General features: G+C 36.8%; 1 protein-coding gene across 4 annotated transcripts in view; it reads left to right on the top strand.

Moving 5' to 3' along the window:
• LOC101412349 (membrane-spanning 4-domains subfamily A member 12-like) overlaps positions 1-22157 on the top strand; it is a 37633-nt gene that overhangs the window by 2812 nt on the left and 12664 nt on the right. For 2 of the 4 annotated variants that reach the window (XM_071217995.1, XM_071217996.1), the window contains exons 4-5: positions 4759-4902; positions 12232-12288. In XM_071217995.1, coding sequence (XP_071074096.1) covers positions 4759-4902; positions 12232-12288 — 201 coding nt within the window. Of the gene's footprint in view, positions 1-2337; positions 2463-4758; positions 4903-12231; positions 12289-22157 lie in introns of all 4 variants that reach the window. The other 2 variants (XR_011649900.1, XR_188960.5) reach the window with 2 other exon arrangements.

The raw sequence follows: 22157 nt of genomic DNA, 5'->3' as shown, positions 1-22157 counted from the left end.
ACGAGCACAGGCAAAAAAAGTCCCCAAGAAAAGCTTATTTTCTCTAGACATAGACCCATGAAAGGGGAAGCCTTGCAAGACTTTCAACAGTAGAACCCTACTCCAGTCAAACACCAGAGTAAAAACTGAGACCCCACTCCCATGTCATTAAGAAAAGGCCATGTGGGAACCTAGATTCCACCATCTGGCTGTAAGAAGGCAGCCAGAGAAGGATAAGTGAGAAGTTAAAACTTTCACCACCTGCCAACTGTAATGAACCCCTACAACTGCTTCCGCAATAACAGTAGAGGCCACACAGTGGAATAAAATAAGGTGACCCTCCTCCAACCACCGGGGTGGTGTCAAGGCAGAAACCGACTGGAGCACATGAAGACATCCCACCCCAACAATAATAAAGTCTTCCCTATACCGGCTGTCAATAGACATTGAGCAGGGAGTATGCCTTCCACCCACATCTGGGAGTATCAAGATTTTTTCTTCTGGCCCTTCCCATCACAGTATCAGAGAATATTAGGTGAAACATAAGATAGCACATAAGTGCTATTCTGAGTCATAAAATAATATCCCAAAGAACTGTGATGCCATTTATAAGCACCAACATATAAAGACCAGGCGAATCTCAACTTCTATGAAAACAGTCAACAGATGCCAGCATGAAGATGACAGAGATGTTATCTGACAAGGATTTGAAAGCTGACAACAGCAACAACAAAAAGGTTCAGTGAGTATATACAAACATGTTTCAAACAAATGAAAAACAGAAAGCCTCAGCAACGAAATGAGATTTAAAGAAGAATATAATGGATATTTTAGAACTGGAAAATACAGTAAAAACTTCAAAACTCATGAATAAGTTCAACAACAGAATGGAGAATATAGAGGAGATAATAATTTGAATAAAATTAATAAAAATTACCCATTTGAACAGCAGAGAGAATAATCTAAAAAAATTAGTAATAATGACAGAACTCAGGAAGTTGTGGGCTATTAAGAAAACATCTAACATTTGTAACAATGGAGACCTGAAAGGAAATGATAAAGGGCAAGGCTGAAAAAGTATTCAAAAAAATAGTGGATGAAATTTCCCAAAATTTGGCAAAAGACAGAAATCTCCAGATTTAAGATGCTGGACAATCCCCAGACAAGATAAACCCAAACAAATTTATGATAAGACACATCATAACCAAATATCTGAAAACTAAAGAAAAAGCTAAACCTGCAAAACAATGAGGTAGAACCATCTCTACAGAGGAAAAACTTTTGGGATGTCAGAGATTTCTCATTAGAAACTATGGAGACCATAATAAAGTGACTCAACCTTTTACAAGGATTGAAAGAAGAAATCTTTCAAACCATACGCTACATCTAGTAAAAATATTCTTCAGGAATGAAAGGGAAATCAAGACAATCTCATATGAAGAAAAACTGAGGAAATTCAGACCTACTCTGAAAGAATGGCTAAATAAATTCTAGGAGCAGAAAGGAAATGATAAAAGATATCTTGAAACATCAAGAAAGGAAAGAGAACAGGCTCTCTCTGCCTAGAGGATCTCACATCAAATCTTGGTGTGTATTTCATCTTTTTCTCCCATTTCTCAGCAAACTCTGTTCTTTCCCCCATTTCCCAAATAAATTCTTTTTACTGGCCTTTAAAAAAAAAAGAACAATGGAGAGAGTAAAAATATGTGTAAATACAACTCTTTCTTTCTTGAGTTGGTAAAATTATGTTAGACGGTTGAAGCAAAACATACAACATTGATGTGGTTCTCAATGTAAGTGTAGGAAAGATATTAAAAACAGGGAAGGTAAAGGAAGTAAAATAAACCCAAAGCAAACAGAAGAAGAAAATAGTAACACTAGAGTAGAAAGCAATCAAATTGAAAAGGGAGAGCATAGAAAGTGAATGAAACAAGAAGCTGACTTTTTAAAACTCATTAAAATTGACAAACCTTAGTTGACTGAAGAAGAAGGAAAATGGAAAAGAAATAAATAACACCAGAAATTAAGGAAAGGATACCACTACATACTGCAGATCTCAAAATAATAATGAGAATACAATGAACTATAAATACATAAATATGACAACTTAAATAACATGGATCAATTTACCAAAATCACAAACTACCTCAACATGCTCAATGTGAAATAGATAATGAGAATAGCTCTATAACTTTTAAAGTAGTTGAACTTATAATTTTAAAACTCCTAAAAGAGAAATTTCCACGCTCAGATAAGATTTCACTGGAGAATTATACCAGACGTTTTAAGAAGATTTAAGAGTGGTTCACAGTCTTTTCCAGAAAACAAAAGAGAACATTTCCTATCTTAATTTTATAGGTCTGATAACAAAAGAAGACCAAAACAATGAAAATGAAGTAACCTGGGAAGAAGCTGTGGCTCAGTCAATTGGGTTCCCATCCATAGGAGGCCCTGTGTTCGCATCCCAGGGCCTCCTTGTGAAGGTAAGCTGACCTGCACGCAGAGAGCTGACGGCCCATGCCCACGTGGAAAGCTGATGCAACAAGATGACGCAACAAAAGGAGAAAAGCAGATGTAGAAGAATGTGCAGTGAATGGACACAGAGAGCAGACAGCAAGCAAGCTGCAAGGGGGGGAAATAAATAAAATTTTAAAAAATAATAAATCTTAAAAAAAAAAATGAAGTAACCTACACACCAATATCCTTCATGCATATAAATGCAAAGATCATCAACAAATTATTAGCAAATACAATTCAGCAATATATTAAAAAAAACTTTTACATCATGACTAAGAGGGTTTTATTCCAGGAATGCAAGTCTTGTTCAATATTTGAGAGTCAGTAAATCCACCACTTAAGAAAAGTAATTCAAAACTTAAGAAAAAAAAAATCACACAATCATATCAAGTGATGCAAAAAAAAAAAAAAACGAAACAAAACCCAAAAGCCCATGTTATTTGACAAATTTCAAGTCCATTCATGATAAAAAACCCTCAGGAAAATGAGAATTCCAGGGAATTCCCTCAACTTGATAAGGACCATGTACAAAAACAAAAATGTATAGCTAACATCATACTTAATGATGAAGGACTGAACTCTTTCCTGCTAAAATCAGGAGTAATACAAGGATGTCTGCTCTCACAACACTTAACTAGCGTTAATACTGGGTGTCCTAGCCAGCAACAAGACAGAAAAGGAAATAAACAGGTTACAGATTAGAAAGGAAGAAATAAAGTTTTTTTAAAAGAAATAAAACAGCCCCTATTTGCAGATGACGTGATATTCTATGCAGAAAGAAATGGCAAAACAATACATAAGGAGAGCATGTTAGTGGTGTCCAGGAGACATGGATGGTGGGAAGGAAGTTGGTGAGTGTGACTATAAAGGAATTGCACAAGGGAGATCTTTGCAGTGATGAAATATTTTGGTTGTGGTGGTGGTTACACAAATCTACACATGTAGTAAAGTGGCACAAAATTCTACACACATATTATTCCAAGATCTGATGTCGTAGAATAGATGTAGCCTTTGAGAAAAACTGGGCTCAGGTTGCCCAAGATGCCTCTGTATTGTTTTTACAAATTGCTGTGAATCTAATTATTTCAAAATAAAAAGGTTTGTTTTTTTTAAAATCCTGCATCCATCACTAAACTCAGACTTCAGAGAATGTCAGTGGGTTCCAGGTTAGGCAAGGCAGTAGTGGGCAAAGTCCTATCCACCCAAATCTCCCTTGACTCTTCCTTCTGCCACAACCTGTCAGAAGTGCCACAAAATGCATGGTTTAGTATTGATTAGAGGTCACAGTAATCTCCAAAGTGAAAGAATAGCACCACCAAGTAGCCACTTCAGAAACAGAAGCCCATCATAAATTACAAGTACAAGTTGTCCGTTTAAGAAGGTCTGTGAGAAAAGCTGTCAGAATCCCAGGTACTGTGGAAAATCAGATTGTAGTAAGGGAAGAGGTGCTAGATTCTGATCTCCAATAGCTCTCTTTCAGTTTTTCAAACTTAACATTTACCCACCGTGGGGGCAGGGTGGGGGTATGGGTGAGGGCAGGGTGGGTGAAGCATTTAGCTGTGACTCAGGGCAGAAGGCACACCTGAATCCAACTGAAAGCTCTAAAATGAGATTTTAGAGGGCCCTCAGTAGCAGGCTTTAATGTCTCTTCTTCTATGACTCAGAATCTATCATAATGGTTTCACTGGGCAGAAATTATCTCAGGCCCCAGACCAGGCAATTGTCCCTGGGAAGAATTATAGAAAACCAGGAATCCTGAGGGTTCACTATCCTTCTTCCACACATTTTTATAAAGGGCCCAGCACTGTGATACAAGTCATAGGAATAGGCAGAACCAAAGGAATTAAAGCAAAGTCCAAATGCCAGGTATGGAAGGATGAGAGAAAGGTAGGTGGGGTTAGAATCACAAAGTCCACTTGCCTGTAGAACAGAAGAACTGTGCCTGCAGGTAGGGACTGTTGGCCAGACAAGGACTGAGGAGTCTTGATGAAGGTCGTTTTTTCAAGGCTCCAGAATTCATGCTGTCTGACCTATTGAACCAGGCAGATAAACGGACACCTCATATACTTTTAGTCTATATGTAAATAGTCACTGTATGTGCAACTATTTTTCATCTAAGTTTAGGGTTGGGAATCTTGAAGTTTTGTTAGGTCATCACCTTCCTTCTCCACTGTGGGTTTTTTTTTTGATACATATTCTTTTCAAAGGGTAAACTGAAATATGTAATAATGAGTAATAAATGATGGTGTTCTTTTCTACCAGGCCATGCAAATAATGACTGGTGTGATCCATTACTGCCTGGGACTGATTTGGACAGAATTGTTACTCTCACAAAGGATAGTATTTCAAAAAGGCTATATTCCTATCACAATACTAGTGGGATACCCACTCTGGTCACCCATATTTGTGAGTAAATAATCTAATCCTTAATTGTTATTCATTAGTACTTAGTGACTGCTTCTAAGCCAAAGAGTGTACCAGAGATAGAACACTAAGAATGCACAGCCCTGTTCTCAAAGTACTCATTCTTATATCTAGTCAAAAAGAAATACATTACAAAAAATATCTTAGATTCTTAGCAGTAAAATTCTCTCACTAGAGAGTCTAATAAATTAAAGTGCCACTTTGGCAAGCTTCTTGAGAATGGGGATCAATGCTAAGATTCACAAGGGCCATTTTGGAAACACAGAAAATGGTTAGTGATTATTCAACAACTCACAAGAGGCAAGCCAGATGAGAGAAAAAGTGCTGGGGAAAGAATGGGATATGTAGGACTTGTATAGGAAAGAAAAATTGAAATCTTTGAATTCTATTGGCCTAAGAAGAATTTACAGGATATACACAGAAATTTCTAAAGTAAATTTTATTGTGTGCCATGATCCTCCACTTCCCCCTCAAAATCCTCAGGAAAATTTCTTTATAATAAGAATACATTGATGTTTAGTTATTCAGTCAACTCTTTTTAAGGGACCACAATGTCCCAGGTCCTATTCTTATGATACTATAGCAAATGACACAAAGATCCTTACCTACAAAGAGCTTTTTCCTACTAGGGGGTAGTGTTTTAGAATATGATAAGACTATAGAAGAAAAAAAAGAAGTAAAGAAGGGCAAGAAGACTCAAATTTCTGAAAAAGTGGTGAAAGGATATAGAGTATCATTTAAAATGCATGGTTGATGTAGGCCTCATTGAAGTAAATATATTAGTAAGCTATTCCTATGTAAAAATCCACCACAAAACTCAGTGGCATACAACTACAAGCAAGCATTCATTTCTCATTCATGGATCTGTGAGTTTACAGAAATTCATCTAATCTAGAGTTAGGAAGAGTGAGCTAGGCCTAAGATATATATTTAGGAGTCATTGACAGAGTGATATTTTTTAATTACAAGACAGAATGAGATCAACGTGTGAGAGAAAATACAGAAGAGATGATCAAGGATTAGAGTTGTATGGAATCAAATATGGAAGCCCTAGCCACACATGTTTACTGACGACTGAATATGTGACTAGACCAAACTGAGATGTGTTCTAAATGTAAAGTATACAAGATCTCTAAGACTTAGTATAAATAAAAAGAATTAAAAATATATTAATAATTTCATACTGATTCTATATTGAAATGAAATTTTGGATATATAGTGTTACTATATCATTAAAATCAGGGGAGCAAGTATTGCTCAGTGGTTTGAGTGCCTGCATCCCATGTATGAGGTCCTGGGTTCCTTCCCCAGTACCTCCTGAAAAAAAGAAGAAAAAATCAATTTTACCTCTTTTGACTTTTCTTAATGTAGTATTGAAAATTTTAAATGTATATATATGTTCCTTGCATTATATTTCTGTTGAACAGTCCTGGACAAAAAGTATTCTGACTGAGGATAGTACCATAGTTGTTAGATTTGTTTTAATACTATCACTCTAATAATAACAATAGATTGGACTTGAGAAGAGTAGAGAGAGTACAGGAGGTTACTACAGTACTTCAGACAAAACAAATGGACTGAATTCAATTTAAAAGTGCAACATATATAGGTTCTAAGGAGTTTTCAGAAATTATCAGAAAACTAAAAACACGTATTAGTCAGTCAAAGGGGGACTGATGCAAAATACCGGAAATCAGTTGATTTTTATAAAGGGTATTTATTTGGGGTAGAAGCTTACAGTTACAAGGCCCTAAAGAGTCCTTACCCAGAGACTTTTGCCATGTGTTGACACAAAATGGTGGGTGATGTCTGTAAGGGTTCAGTTTTCCTCCTCCTCCCAAGGCTCCATGGTTCCAGCTTCTTCCAATCTTCGCCGCAGGCTGGGACAAGTCTTGTTTCTCCCCGGGGCTCATTTCTCTCTGGGCCCAGCTGTCCTCTTCTTTCCACAAGGCTAGCTGTAAACTGTCAGGCAAATAGCTCATCTCTCTTCCCTGGGCCTCTGCCGTGCCTAACAGAGCCTTCTCTCTTTCTTCAGGTATCTCCTTCTCTGTGTGCTTACATCCCAGGCTCCAGGATCAAAACTCCAACTGACTCCTCTGCCAGTATAGTTTTCTCTGTGAGTCCCTGCCCATCAAGGGGGCAGGGACTCCAGGTCCTACTGAAAGTGGCCCAATCAAAGCCCTAATTATAATTTAATCAAGTAAAAGTGAAACCTCTAAAGTTAATACAATGTAAATCTGCCCAGAGGAATAAACCAGTTTACAAACATAATCCAATATCTATTTTTGGAATTCATAAATAATATCAAACTGCTACAACACTTAAATGGAAAACATATACATCAATTGTATTAACATTTAAAATAGTATGAACAAGTTTGCCATTGTAAAAATGGTCACATTTCTTCACAGTTATTATATGAAAGTAGTATTTGAAACTAGTTGACTTTGTTTGGTTACTTCAGAAAAATTTTCTGACACTGCTATTTTGTCAGATTAATACATATTTTGGTTTTATTCAAGAAACATATATTTACCATTAATTTTCACTAAGCATTTTGCTACATGTAAGAATAAAAACAAATAACATTAGTTAAGTTACAAACTGTTATTTCATATCAGAGACATTTTTTAATTGATCAACAACAAAATAAGTGTTTTCTCAGTCCATTTATGAGCCTGAAAAATTGTGAGGATAAAGGGAGAAAAAGCCTTTGAAAGAATTACTGGTTGACAGAATAAGATGGATATTATTCAGAATCAAGAATGTTTCCATTGTCATGATGTCATTTCTCATTCCTACAAAATGTCTTCTCTATTTTCAAGATGTTTTCTGAGATCTTCATAGAAATCTTGATTCTGGCTCTACATCATGTTGCCAACATTTTCCTTGAAACTTTTTCCAACAGGGACAGGAAGACTTCATAGTGACTAATACTTGCATAGGATTACTAAATCATTGGGTCAGAATCTTAATGAAAGAAAGAGAAAAATCTCTTTTGCCACTCAATGTAGGACACATCCAGAAGAAAAGCTGAGAGTGAGATGACCTTGACACTCTAGCTTATATATTAAATCTCTGAATAATCTAAGGCAGCGGGAGAGAATTTTTGTGTGATAGGTGCTATTATCATCCTGTTATAAAGAATTTTATGTTGAAATAAAATATACATACACAAATGACTAAACTCATAATTGTACACCTCAATTATGCCAAAGTAAATAATAATAATACATCGGTGTTTCTGGTCAAAAACCCAGAACATTTCTTGCTTCTAACTTCAGAAGTTCCTTTCATGCTCCTTTACCATCAGTAACTTCTCCTGCTTACCCTAACCACTAACCTGACTTCTAATATCATAAATATAAATAGAATCATTCAGTATGCAGTATTTTATGCCTGCCTTCATTGCTCAACATATCACTGTGAAATTCATCTTTATTATTACTGTCATACAATTATTTATTGCTTATTAATATTCTATTGCACAACTGTACTACAATTTCTTTACTTAAGTGAATTGTTGGACATTTGGGTTGCTTCCAGTTTGGGATATTGTAATATTTTCAATATGGAACGTTATAAACCTCTTGTTCATGCCTTTAGCTAATCATATGCAGCTGTATTTTTTAGGTATCTACACAAAAGTGAAATTGCTAAGTCTTAGGTCATGCACATACTCAACTTCAGTAGATAATTCTAAACTTTTCAAAGTGGTTCTACCAATTTACAACTCCATTAACAGGCTAGAAGAATTACTTTTTTCTCATATCCTCAGCAGTACTTTGAATTATCTGTTCTCTTAATTTTAGTCATTCTAATTAGTGGTTTTGGTTTGCATTACCTTGATGATTAATGAGGTTGAGTACTTTCATTTGCTTATTAGCTTTGGGTCACCCTCTTATAGTATTATACTATCTTTATTACTATGGCATTAAATTAGTACCAGTATTAACAGAATGAGCCCACAATCTTGTTTTTCATAATTAGTAACTTAGCTATTCTTACATTGCTTTTCTGTATAAATTTTGGAATCTATATATAATTCATACACACACCAAATAGCCTGAAGGCATCTTCATTGAGTTTTCATGGGATACTCATTTCTTTTTTTTTTTAAAGATTTATTTATTTATTTATTTCTCTCCCCTTCCCCCCCACCCCGGTCATCTGTTCTCTGTGTCTATTTGCTGCATCTTCTTTGTCTGCTTCTGTTGTTGTCAGAGGCATGGGAATCTGTTGTTTCTTTTTGTTGTGTCATCTTGTTGTGTCAGCTCTCCGTGGGGGCAGTGCCATTCCTGGGCAGGCTGCACTTTCTTTCACGCTGGGCAGCTCTCCTTACGGGGTGCACTCCTTGCACGTGGGGTTTCCCTATGCAGGGACACCCCCGCATGGCATGGCACTCCTTGTGCGCATCAGCACTGCACATGGGCCAGCTCCACACGGGTCAAGGAGGCCCGGGATTTGAACCGCGGACCTCCCATGTGGTAGACAGATGCCCTAACCACTGGGCCAAGTCCACTTCCCCCATGGGATACTCATTTCTTATGGCCTCTATCATCTGGGGTCTAGTTGAAGAGGAAACCTGAAAGCATAAATCAGGAGAACATATGGAATGTACTCAAAGAGGTTTCCACAGGTTGGTTAACTGCATTTCTAAAATTAAGAGTATCACTTAAATTATGCTCTCATTTATTCAGTAAAGAAATATATTAAACAGCCACTGTTTACAAGATTTGTTCTAGGGAACAGAATAAAACCAAGAACAAGACACATCAAGTAAGATAGACAATGCCTCTACTTTCATAGCTCTACTTTCTTAGTTGAGGAGTTAGAGCAAACAAGCAAGTAAACATTTAAAATTTTCAAATTGTACTTAACTTTTAAGAAAATAGAAAGCATGTTCTGCTGAAGGATAGCAAATGATCGCAGGACCAGGTTACATGGAGCAATGATCCCTCATTTGTTGTGTTCCAGGGATACTAGTCTTTGTTCTGTTCCTTAAACATACTGAGATTTTTCTTCTTTAAATCCTTTGCATTTCCTCTCCTTGAGAAATGTTTTCCTCCAGTCTTCAAGAAAATGGATCAGTTTTGTCATATGGCGTTAATCTATATGTTACTCTCTCAAGATGTATTCTTTGATCCATCTATTTAAAGTGACCCACGAGTATTCTCTTGGACATCATCAGCCATGGGTAATGAGTGTGAATGAACTAAAAAAGAGAAAAAAATTGGAATATTAGAAAACAGTCATATTCCGGAAAATCAAGGTTTCATATTGCCCTAACATATCCAATTAACTGGTCTTCATATCTTCAACCTTCCTTCAGAGCCCTACATAATTGGGAATTAAGCCCTTTGGAACAGTTGATGATCTCAATAGGTAAATTATTTGGAAAACCCTGTTGCTTTATAACCACTTGCTTTTCTTTCATGGATTATCAGTCAGAAATAGAGCTACAGGATGATTATATGTGCCTCAGCGTCTGCATTTTGTGAGCAGACCTCTGCAACACATAATAAATAGCTACAGCAATTCTATTTTGACTGTGATTTTGCTTGAGATTAAGAGAGAAAAAAATGTCCTAGTAGGAGATTGTTTTCTTTTTGATGGCTTTGTTTTATGCTTTGATTTTCTGGGCAACTTTCCTAGAACAAGAATCTCAAGTGGCAGGAGTCCAGGATGCTGGAGAGGAACAGAGTCTTCTCTTGCTATATGTAGAATGTCTAAGTAAGTAGCTGGGAGACAAAGAACTCATTTTGACCAAAGATCCAGAAAGGATCTCAAATAAGATATGTGGAAGTAGAACATACCACAGAAACAAAGAAAAATCAATAACATCTAGAATTTTTCCACTTTGGGACCCTATGGTAAGATGATTGTTAGGCTTCAGGGTTTTGTTAATAAAGCAGGGCCACTACACATACAATATTTATGGTAATATGGAAATTAATGTGAGACTGGAAGCTTACACTAAAGTGGGTATTCCTAGGGAAGAGTATATGTGGAAAGGAGACTTGCAAAATGATAAAGAGCCACTACATCCTCCCAGCTAAGGCATTGGCATGGGTGTACAAGTTGGAAGTTGCAGTTCAATCCAAGAAGCTCTAGGTGCCTGGCTATGGTGTTATAAAGGGAAGATTATGGAGAGATCTGGAAACTGCTTCCTCTGGGAGCTCTGCCTCTGTAAGACAAACTGGAATAAGGACAGAGGAAAGAGAAAAACAGAAGGCCTTTGTTACTATGTCTATTTACTATGGCCTTCTCACAGAAATGGTTTCTGGTTTGCCATCAGACTCGGCTAGAATTTTTACCTTGACAATTGTACCTAGGAACCATACAAAGAAAGGAATTCTGGAAAATATAGTTCTCAGCCTTAGGTGGAAGCAGTAGGAGCAAGAGGAGCATAAATAATTTTGGAAATTATTTTATATATAACTTATCACAACAAAAACAAAGCAAAACAGAAAGGTAGGAAATATTAATCCCCACTTTAACAATGAGAATAGCAAGGCTTAGTTATAGCTTAAGTAGTTTTTCCTGAGTCACACAGAAAGTAAGTGCAAAGAATTCAAACTTAGATCATTCTGACTCCAAAACACCAGTTAGTATTGACATATTAAGGGCCACATTTTTCTGGGTAAAAACTTTCCTGGTCACTTACTACCCACTGAATAGTTCATTTTTAGTACTGCAGGAAGTTTTCATGCATTCATAAAATTTAGAACAAGGAGAAAAATTAATTTCTGATAAACTACCATTTTTCCAACAAATGTCAGGAAATGATGGAAAGTCTCAGCACAAGCTACTCATAGAAGACATTATGTAAGTCTTATATTTAAATAATGTAAATTGAAGTTAAACTTTTTTCAATGCTCTATTCTATAAATAAAATATTTTAATATTGCATTAAATGTACTTATATATGAAATTGCCAGGCTTTAGTATTATCTAGTGGTAAGTTCATTACCTATGTATATTTTGATGTAATTCACCTTATGAGCACAATAAATTATGTTTGTTAAAAACCAAGTAAAATTTGATACTCCATTTAACCCATAAAGTCATTTCAAGGTACCCCTACATTCCATTTCCAGTGCATGTGTTACATTATTGACAATGGACTTTATGGCTTTGGCCACTTTTGTAATAGAGAACCCTTGAATTATTTACTGGATGATTTTCTCAGTGTTCCCAATAAAGAACTTAGATGAGCTTCCTTGTGTTACAGCATTTGAGCTTTCTCATACTCTTCAAGTTTATATATAAACATGAGTGGTTATTAATTAATGTTATTTTCGTTTCCAGTATATCTCCTCAGGAACCTGTGCAGTAATACTAGAGAAGACGCGTTCATGGAACATGGTAAGTCATAATATGTGCACTGACTCTAGAGATAACAGTTTTATTTGGTAAGAGGTAAAGAATCAGTAAGGAGTCAGCCTTGTGTCTGAGTCGCTAGAAGCTTACATAAATTTTTGGAGGATAAATGCAAAAAATTATGAAATGTTAAGTTTCTATTGCCTCTTATGTTAAGAAAAAAAAAAGAGAGGGTTCACTCCAATTACTAACATTACTATGAAATTTCATTAGATATAAGAATAATTTAGGAAGCATGAAGTTAATCAAAAAGTTGGAGGTTGTGGGAAGATGGAGTTGGACTAAGCAGGCAGGGCTCAACTCTCTCACAAAAACAATGGAGAAAATGCCAAAAGCTGTCCAGGGGACCTGCTTTGAGGGCAGCTGACCAGCTGCATAATTCTCAGGAGGGTGGAGAACAGAGAGACAAAGAGGCCAAACTAACAAATATGAGTTACTAAACCACTGCGGAAGCCGGGAAAATCTCCCGTCCCTTACATTAAGCTTGGATAAAATCCATGGCTCAGAGCAGCTGACTTAGAGTGGAAGAGAGGACTTCCTATTAACTGTTTCAAGGAAGAGGGAGAGTGAGTCTGAGAGCTTTTCTTCAGTGAATCAGCTACCAGAGTTCATTTGAATCTCAGCTCTGGCCAGACAAAAAACACTGGAAAGCCCAGGTTGAACAATATACTTCTGGAGAAAGGTTTGTCAGTGCTCATCATCTGCTGGCCGATCAGGAAATTGCACAGAGGAAAACTGCTTTTTGGTCTTTCTTAAGCCCCTGGGAGAAAAGCATTCGTGAGTCCTATAGTGGCCCTATTTTGATAATTTAAGGTGGGCAATTTTAATAACTTAGGATAAGTTGAGCCAAAATTCAAAGAAGAACTGTGGGGTGTGGGGAAAACTAAGCAAGAGAGAAAAATTGACCATCAGGGTAAATTCACCAACATATTCAGATGCCTAGACATCAGCAACAAATTATAACACATACTAGGAAACAATAAGACATGGACCAGCCAAAGGAACAAACCAAACATCCTGACAAGATACAGGATACAGAATACAGATAAATTTGAAGGAAGAAACAGATGTCTCTAAAATAATAGTTGGAGATTTCAATACACCACTCTCAGTATTGGACAGAATATATGGACAGGGGATAAAGAAACAGAGAGCTTGAATAATATGATTAATGAACTAGACTTAGCAGACAACTATAGAGCATTGCATCCCAGAACAGCAAAGTATACATTCTTTTCAAGTGCTCATAGATCCTTCTCTGGGATAGACCATATGTTAGATCATAAGACAGGACTCAATAAATTTTAAAAGAATGAAATTATAAAAAACACTTTCTCTGATCATAACAGAATGAAGCTAGAAACCAATAATGGATGGAAAAAAGGAAAATTCATAAATATATGGAGATCAAAAAACACATTCCTAAATATCAGTGGGTCAAAGAAGAAATTGCAAGAGAATTCAGTAAATTCTTAAGACAAATGAAAATGAGAATACAACATATTAAAACATATGGGACACCACAGAGGCAGTGCTGAGAGGGAAATGTATTAGCCTTCAATGATTATATTAAATAAGAAGAAAGAGCTAAAATTGAAGTTCTAACAGCACACCTGGAGGAACTAGAAAAAGAACAGCAAACTAATCCCAAACCAAGCTGAAGAAAAGAAATAGTAAAGATCAGAGCAGAAATAAATGAACTCAAGAACAAAAAAAAAAAAAAAAATAGAATCACCAAAACCAAAACCTGACTCTTTGAGAAGATCAACAAAATTGACAAACTTTTAGCTAGACTACAATGAAAAACAGAAGACAAAATAAATAAAATTGGAAATGAGAGGGGGGCATTGCCACATACCCAGGAGAAATAAGAGAGATCATAAGAGGATACTCTCAACAACTGTATGCCAGAAAACTAGACAATGTAGATGAGATGGACAAATTCCGATAAATACATGAACCACCTACAATGACCCTAGAAGAAATAGAAGACTTCAACAAACCAATCGCAAATAACCAGATTGAAACAGTCATCAAAATGCTCCCAAAGATGAAAAGCCCAGGACCAGATGGCTTTATAGGTAAATTCTACCAATCAAAGATGATTTAATACCAGTCTTGCTCAAGCTCTTCCAAAAAACTGAACAGCAAAGAACACTACCAAACTCATTCTATGAAACCAACATCACCCTAATAACAAACACAAGATAAAGATACTATGAAAAAAGAAAATTACAGACCAATATCTCTAATGAATATAGATGAAAAAATCATCAACAAAATATTTGCAAACCAAATATAAAAGCACATCAAAAAATTAAACACTACAACCAAGTGGGTTTTATCCCAGCAAGGGTGGTCCAACACACAAAAAAATTAACTAGTGTAATAAACTACATTGATAAATTAAAGAAGAAAAATCATATGATCCTCTCAAGTGATTCTGGAAAGGTGTTCAGCAAAATGCAGCATCCTTTCTTGATAAAAACACCCAAAAAGATAGGAATCAAAGGAAGATTTCTTGTTAAAGGAAAGTGCATATATGAAAAACCTACACCTAGTATTGTACTCAAATGGTGAAAAGACTAATAAAGCTTTCCTACTGAAATCAGGAACAGGACAAGGATGTCAAATGACACCATTGTTATTCACTATTGTGCTAGAAGTTCTAGCTAGGGCAATTAGGTTAGATAAAGAAATAAAAGGTACCTTACTAGGAAAGAAAGAAGTAAAACTTGCACTGTTCACTGGTCCTATATCTGGATATAGATATGATCCTATATCTAGAAAATCCTGAATAATCCACAACTAACCTACTAGAATTAGTACACAAGTTCAGCAAAGTGGTGGGATACAAGATTAATATATCAAAACCAATAGCATTTCTATATATTCCTGATGAAGAAGAAATTTTTAAAATTCCATTTACAATCATGAATAAAAGAATTAAATATTTAGGAATAAACTTAGCCTAAGGACATAAAGGACCCATATTCAGAAAATTACAGTTCAGGGAAATCAAAGAAGACCTAAATAAATGGAAGAATATTCCCTCTTCATGGATAGGAAGACTAAATATTATTAAGATGTCTATCCTACCAAAACTGATCTACGCATTCAATGCAATCCCAATAAAAATCAATACAGCCTTCTTTAAGGAACTAGAAAAACTAACTATGAAATTTATTTGGAAAGGAAAGAGGCCCCGAATAGCCAAAGACATATTGAAAAAGAAAAATGAAATTGGAGGAATACACTACATGACTTCAAAACATACTACAAAGCTACAGTAGTGAAAACAGCAAGGTATTGGCATAAGGAAAGACACACAGACCAATGGAATCGAATTGAAAGTTCTGATATAGAACTTCATATATATAGCCATATAATATTCGATAAAGCCACCAAACCCTCTCAACTGGGAGAGAATGGCCTATTCAACAAATGGTGCCTGCAGAACTGTATATCCATATGTAGAAGAATGAAAGAGGATTACCATCTCACACCTTATACAAAGATCAACTCAAGATGGATCAAAGACCTCAATATAAGAGCCAAGATCATAAAGACCTTGTAAAGCAGTGTAGGGAAACATCTACAAGACTTTGTAATAGGAAATGGCTTCATGAACATCACACCAAAAGCACAGCAGCAAAAGAACAAATAGATAAGTGGGACTTCCTCAAAATTAAAGCCTTCTGCACTTCAAAGGAGTTTGTCAAGAAAGTAAAAAGGGAACCTACACAATGGGAGAAAATATTTGGCAACCATATAACTGATAAGAGACTTATAACTTGCATATATATAGAACTCCTATATCTTGAAAATAAAAAGATAAACAACCCATTTAAAAAATGGGAAAAAGATTTAAACCGACACTTCTCTTCTCCAAAGAAGAAATACAAATGGCTAAAAAGCACATGAAAAAATGCTCCAAATCGCTAGCTATCAGGGAAATGCAAATCAAAACTACAATGAGATACCATCTTACTCCCATAAGATTGGCAGCTATGAAAAAAACAGAAGAATACAAATGCTGGAGAGGATGTGAAGAAATTGGAACACTTATCCACTGCTGGTGGGAATGCAGAAGGATCCAACCATTCTGGAGGACAGTTTGGCGGTTTCTCAAAAAACTAACCATAGATTTGCCATATGACCCAGCAATACCACTGCTGGGTATATACCCAGCAGAACTGAAAACAAGGACACAAACTGATATATGTACACCAATGTTCATAGCAGCATTGTTCACTATCGCCAAAAGTTGGAATCAACCCAAATGCCTATCAACAGATGAGTGGATCAATAAAATGTGGTATATACACACAATGGAATACTATTCGGCTGTAAGAACAAACACACTACAAACACATGTGATAACATGGATGAAGCTTGAGAACCTTATGTTGAGTGAAGCAACCCAGGCATTGAAGGACAAATACTACATGACCTCCATGATATGAAATAAGTAAACCAAGCTGCCTCAGAGAGCGAGAGACTGGAAGATAGGCTTACAGGAAATTGGGGGGTAGAGGAAGGATGTAAGCTGACATCTACATGGGTGAAATCTATGATAAGCTGGAGGTAAGTATATGTACAAGGAAGGGATAAAATGGCATAGGGTTACCTTTGGGTGGGGTTTTGCGGGCTTGAGGGGGGCTAGGGATGGGCGGATGAGTAATATTGCCCAAGAAATTGGGGGGAGGGTGGGGCAACATACGAACATAGGAGATTGTCAGGTGTTGGTTGAGAGTATAATGCTGAGAAAACCTTTTCAAAATATAATTAGGAAAGTTACCTGTTTAAGATACTCAAAGGGAATAATCTGACGCAGGACAGACTCCTAGGGAATATCTGAATGCTCATTTTGCCAGAGTGGGTTATACCATTGGGTAGAGACCCATAAAATGAGAGTGAAGGTAGATCCACATCCTGGGGAGGACTAATGCCATCAAATAGAGGGAACTGTATCTCTCACGAGAAAGGGCGGCTCCCAGGGCATTAGGGCAGTTGAGCAAGTCAAGCCCTCAACACTGTTGCAAGTATCTCTGAACATGGCTCCTCAAGAAATGAAGATTGACTGTCACTGTGGGCCCCAAGGGGAGGAGGAAATAGATATAGAATAGATGGAACCAAAGTAAATGTGAGGGCAAAAGAAGTGTTTCACAAGAGTACACAAGGATAGATATAAAACATGTAATATTACACCAAAAACATATAGGGGACGACAGACTAATAATGTAAACCATAATATAAAACATAGGATAACTAAAAAATTTAGAAAACTGTATAGCCTAAAGTATAAACCACAATGTAAACACAAATGTTACCTTGTTTGAAAGCTATTGTCTCAATTATCTGTACATCAGTTTCAGTAAATATGATATGAATAAGTTAAAAGATTATCGCTGTGGAAGGGAAACGGTTTTATAATGGATATGTGGGAGTACTGTATATTGTATATATGAATTACTGTGATTTAGGGCTCTTGTGAAGAGAAGCTCAATAATTAGGAAAAAAGAAAAGAAAAAGATAGGATGTAGAATTTTTCCAAATCAATATGTATTCTATATCTAACCTTTAAACTCATTGCTATATTCCATTTTACTAGTAAGGGAACCTGACATTATATTGGGCTTCACTTTTCAGGAAGTTTTGGATCACAGAGTGGTTCAACAATGGCAGCGGAGGAATACTGGTATGGGATGTTATTGACAGGGGACATATAGTTGACAGGGAGTTATACAGGGCATGTGTCCATACAGGGCATGTGTCCAGGGTGCATGGAAATGTTTGGATATACTCATAGTGGAAACAATTAAAAACAACAGCTGGGGGGGGGTACTGGGTTCCTGGCCAGGGGGGGCTCTGTCGTGGTCCCTAGGGGAGCAGCAGAAGTCCCCCAGGTGCAACGGCAAGGACCAGGAAGGAATGAAGGTCCAACAGTGAGCCCCTGATACTAATGACTATGCTTGTGAGCCTATACACCTGAAATAAGAACACGGCCTAGAGCAGCACTGTGCCTAAGAGTTCCCTCCTGACAGCCTCCATGTTACTCAAATGTGGCCAGTCTCGAAGCCAAACTCAGCATGTAAATGCAATGCCTTCCCCCCAGTATGGAACATGACACCCGGGGATGAGCCTCCCTGGCACTGAGGGATCACTACCAAGTACCAGTTGATGACGTAACTAGAAAATGACTTTGAATTAAAGGTTCAACGTGGACCAGCAGAATATCCCTGTCTACATATAATAACAGGAGTTTAAAATGCTGTTTGACCTAATGTAAGGGGGAAATGGAAAGGACAAATGAGTTTATATGGCTATGAGTCTCTAAAATAAGAGTCTGGAGGTTGTCAGAAGGATTGCCCTTATGCACACCTGAGCAGAGTCTCTGAGACAGATAAAGTAGATAAAACCCCAGGTATTGGTCCTTTTGAGGGCTAAAGAGACCCACAAGTTCTATGGTCATGGCAGATGGAGTTCACTGCCATATCAGTGGGCCCTTCTTTGGAGCTGGTGTTTCTGCATGATGGAGCTGGACTTAGATGGGATCTCTTTTCACAAGCCTTTCATGCTACTTTACTGGAATTGTAGTTGGTGCTGGGGTTTAAGATATATCTAGGGGATTTGAATCTCGACTGACAATATGATGGCCAGGCCCAGAGCCTCAACAGACTTCAGCTCCTACACCCTGATTTATTGGACTTACCCCACTCAGCTAACATGGAGTTGAAGAATGTCAACCACCACACCATGGAGCCTAGAGTACCTACAACTGAAATCAGGAGGATTGCATCCAGTATCCATGTGGAATCTAAGCCCCGTCTTGACAGAGATGTCAAATGGACTCAACCAAGCCAAGGTCCACAGGAAGGAGGAATACAGTAAGGATTAGAGTGGACTTAATGATATCCTATTCATGAACTACTGTGGTTCATAATCGAGAAAATGTGGCATTGGTGTGGAAAAAGTGGCCATGGTGGCTGCTGGGGGTGGGGAATGGGAGGAAGAGATGAGATGTGAGGCATTTTCGAGACTTGGAGTTGTCCTGAGTGGTGCTGCAAGGACAATTGCCAGACATTGTATGTCCTACCATGGCCCGCTGGTTGGAATGTGGGAGAGTGTGGGCTATGGTGTGGACCACAGGCCATGGGGTGCACCGATGCCCAGAGATGTACTCACCAGATGCAATGGATGTGTCATGATGATGGGGGAGAGTGTTACTGTGGGGGGAGTGGTGGGGTGGGGGTGATGGGGGTGAACGGGGACCTCATATTTTTTTAATGTAATATTTTTTTTAAATGAATAAGTTGAGTAGAATTTGAAAAAAAATAAAAATAAAAAAAATAAAAGCAACAACCATAAAACTTCTAGAAGAAAAGGTTGGAAAACATGATCTTGCAGTAGGCGGCAGTGTATTTAAACTTTACACTCAAAGCATGAGCAACAAAAGATAGATAAATGGGATCTCCTCAAAATTAAATACTTTTTCACCTCAAAGAACTTTATCAAATCAGTGAAAAATCAGCCAACTCAGTGGGAGAAAATATTTGGCAGATCACATATCTGATAAAAGTTTAATATTCATGATATCTAAAGAGATACTACAGGGAAGCATATGTGGCTCAAGCAGTTGTAGGATGCCTGCCTACAAAATGGGAGGTAATGGATTTGGTTCCTGGTGCCTCCTAAAGAAGATTGGCAAGACAGAGAGCTGAATGATGGACTGGCATGGTGTCCTGGTGCAATTAGATGATGCAATAAGGAGACACAATGAGACACACAAAAAACAGGGAGCAGAAGTGGCTCAAGTGATTGGGTGCCACCCTCCCACATGGGAGGTCCCAGGTGCAGTTTCCGCTGGTGCCGCCAAAAACAAAAAAGATGAGCAGAGACATAGAGCACACAACTAACAGGCACAGAGAGCAGACAGCAAGTGCAAATAATGTGGGGGGGTGAATAAATAATTAAATATATCTTTTTAAAAAAGAGATACTACATTTCAAAAATAAAAAGACAAGCTACCCAATTAAAAAATGGGCAAAAGCCTTGAATAGACAATTATCTAAAGAAGAAAAAGAAATGGTGAAAAAAACAGGTGAAAATATGTTCAATATCACTAGTGATTAGGGAAATGCAAATCAAAATTACAAGGTATCATTTCACACCTATTAAAATGGCCACTATTAAAAAGTTAGAAATCTACAAGTATTGGAGAGGATGTAAAGAGATAGGCACACTTATTCACTATTGGTAGAAAGGTAAAACAGTACCGCCACTGTGGAGGACTTTTTGGCCTGTGGAGGACTTTCTTCCTAAAGAAGTCAAATATAAACTTGCCATGTGACCTGGCAATACCATTACTAGGTATATACCCAGAAGAACTGAGAGCAGTGACATGAATAGATAGCTGCACACCGATGATCATAACATCAAGTATTCACAGTTGTCAAACGGTAAAACAACACAGGCGTCCATCAACTGATGAACGGTTAAACAAATTGTGGTGTATACACACGATGGAATATTATGCAGCAGTAAGAAGAAATAAAGTCATGAAGTATATGACAACATGGATGAACCTGGAGGACATTATGTTGAGTAAAGCAAGCTAGACACAAAAGGACAAATATTGTATGATCGCTCTATTATGAACTAAATATATTGTGTAAACTCATCTAGTTAATAATTAGAATATAGGTCACTAGAATATAGAATGAGTGTAGAAAATGAAAAACTGAGTATTAATCTGTGTAGAATTGGTAAAAAGTTTGTTTGAAAATCTTTACAAATGAATAGAAATGCTGAAAGCATATCATGGTGTTTTTAACCAGCAGAGATATTTTCGGGTTGATAGTGGTTGAAAGGGAAAGTCTAAAGTCATGTATATTACTAGAAGGAAAGCAAAAAAATTAACATGGGAAGGTATAATATAGTGAAAGTCCATGTGAAATATGGATATTGGCTATATTGCATATACAACAGCTTTTACTAAATATAAATACCAATAAACTAGAGAGATGGAAACAGAATAGCAGCAATGTATGGCAGAGGAAGCATAGAGAGATTGAGAGGCAATAGCTATTTTTGTTTGTTTGGTTATTATTATTATTGGTTGGTTATTATTATTATTATTGGAATAATGAAAATGCTCTAATAATGACTGAAGTTATGAATCCACAACTATGTGATCATATCAAATACCAATGATTGTACATGTTGGATGGGTTTACACTTTATTAATATGTATCAACAAAACTGATTTGTTAAAAAAGAAGTTATATTTCTAAATAATAAATGACTCAATGCTAATTAAAATGTCAGTTATGACATGTGAATGGAAAATCATATTAATGTGAATGTCTTGAGATGACCCAAAATTTGTTTTTATTACCTTCTTTTATTCAGGTTTCTTCACAAGCTTAGTAACATTTGATTGTATAATGAACATGAAATGTGATGTGTTGTAAAGAGTGTGGATTATATTTCTTCCTATAAACAATGTTGGGTTTTGTGTTCATAGGAAGTAAGATAAAACAAATAATTCGAATGATGAATACTGATGCAAGATACTGACTTCTGGAATGGCAGAGTGAGGAACTCCATAAGCTCACTTTCCACAAAAGCAAGGAAAGTGCTGACAAAATAACTAAAATTAATCATTTCAGACAATGGAAATTAACCAAAACCACAGTATAAACTAAAAATCATCTGTCCAAGAGGTATTACTAAACCTCATATAAAAGTGTCTGTGATGTTTAAACTTGGGGCTTCCCATCCCCATTCTTATCCCAACTCAGTGGTGTGGTAGCCATGAAAGCAGGCACTGTGCAAGATGAAAGAACTGA

This window comes from Dasypus novemcinctus, chromosome 10, assembly GCF_030445035.2.
Source record: "Dasypus novemcinctus isolate mDasNov1 chromosome 10, mDasNov1.1.hap2, whole genome shotgun sequence".
Taxonomy (NCBI): domain Eukaryota; kingdom Metazoa; phylum Chordata; class Mammalia; order Cingulata; family Dasypodidae; genus Dasypus; species Dasypus novemcinctus.
The sequence above is the reverse complement of the archived record's forward strand: the minus strand, read 5'-3'. Positions and strand labels throughout refer to the sequence as shown.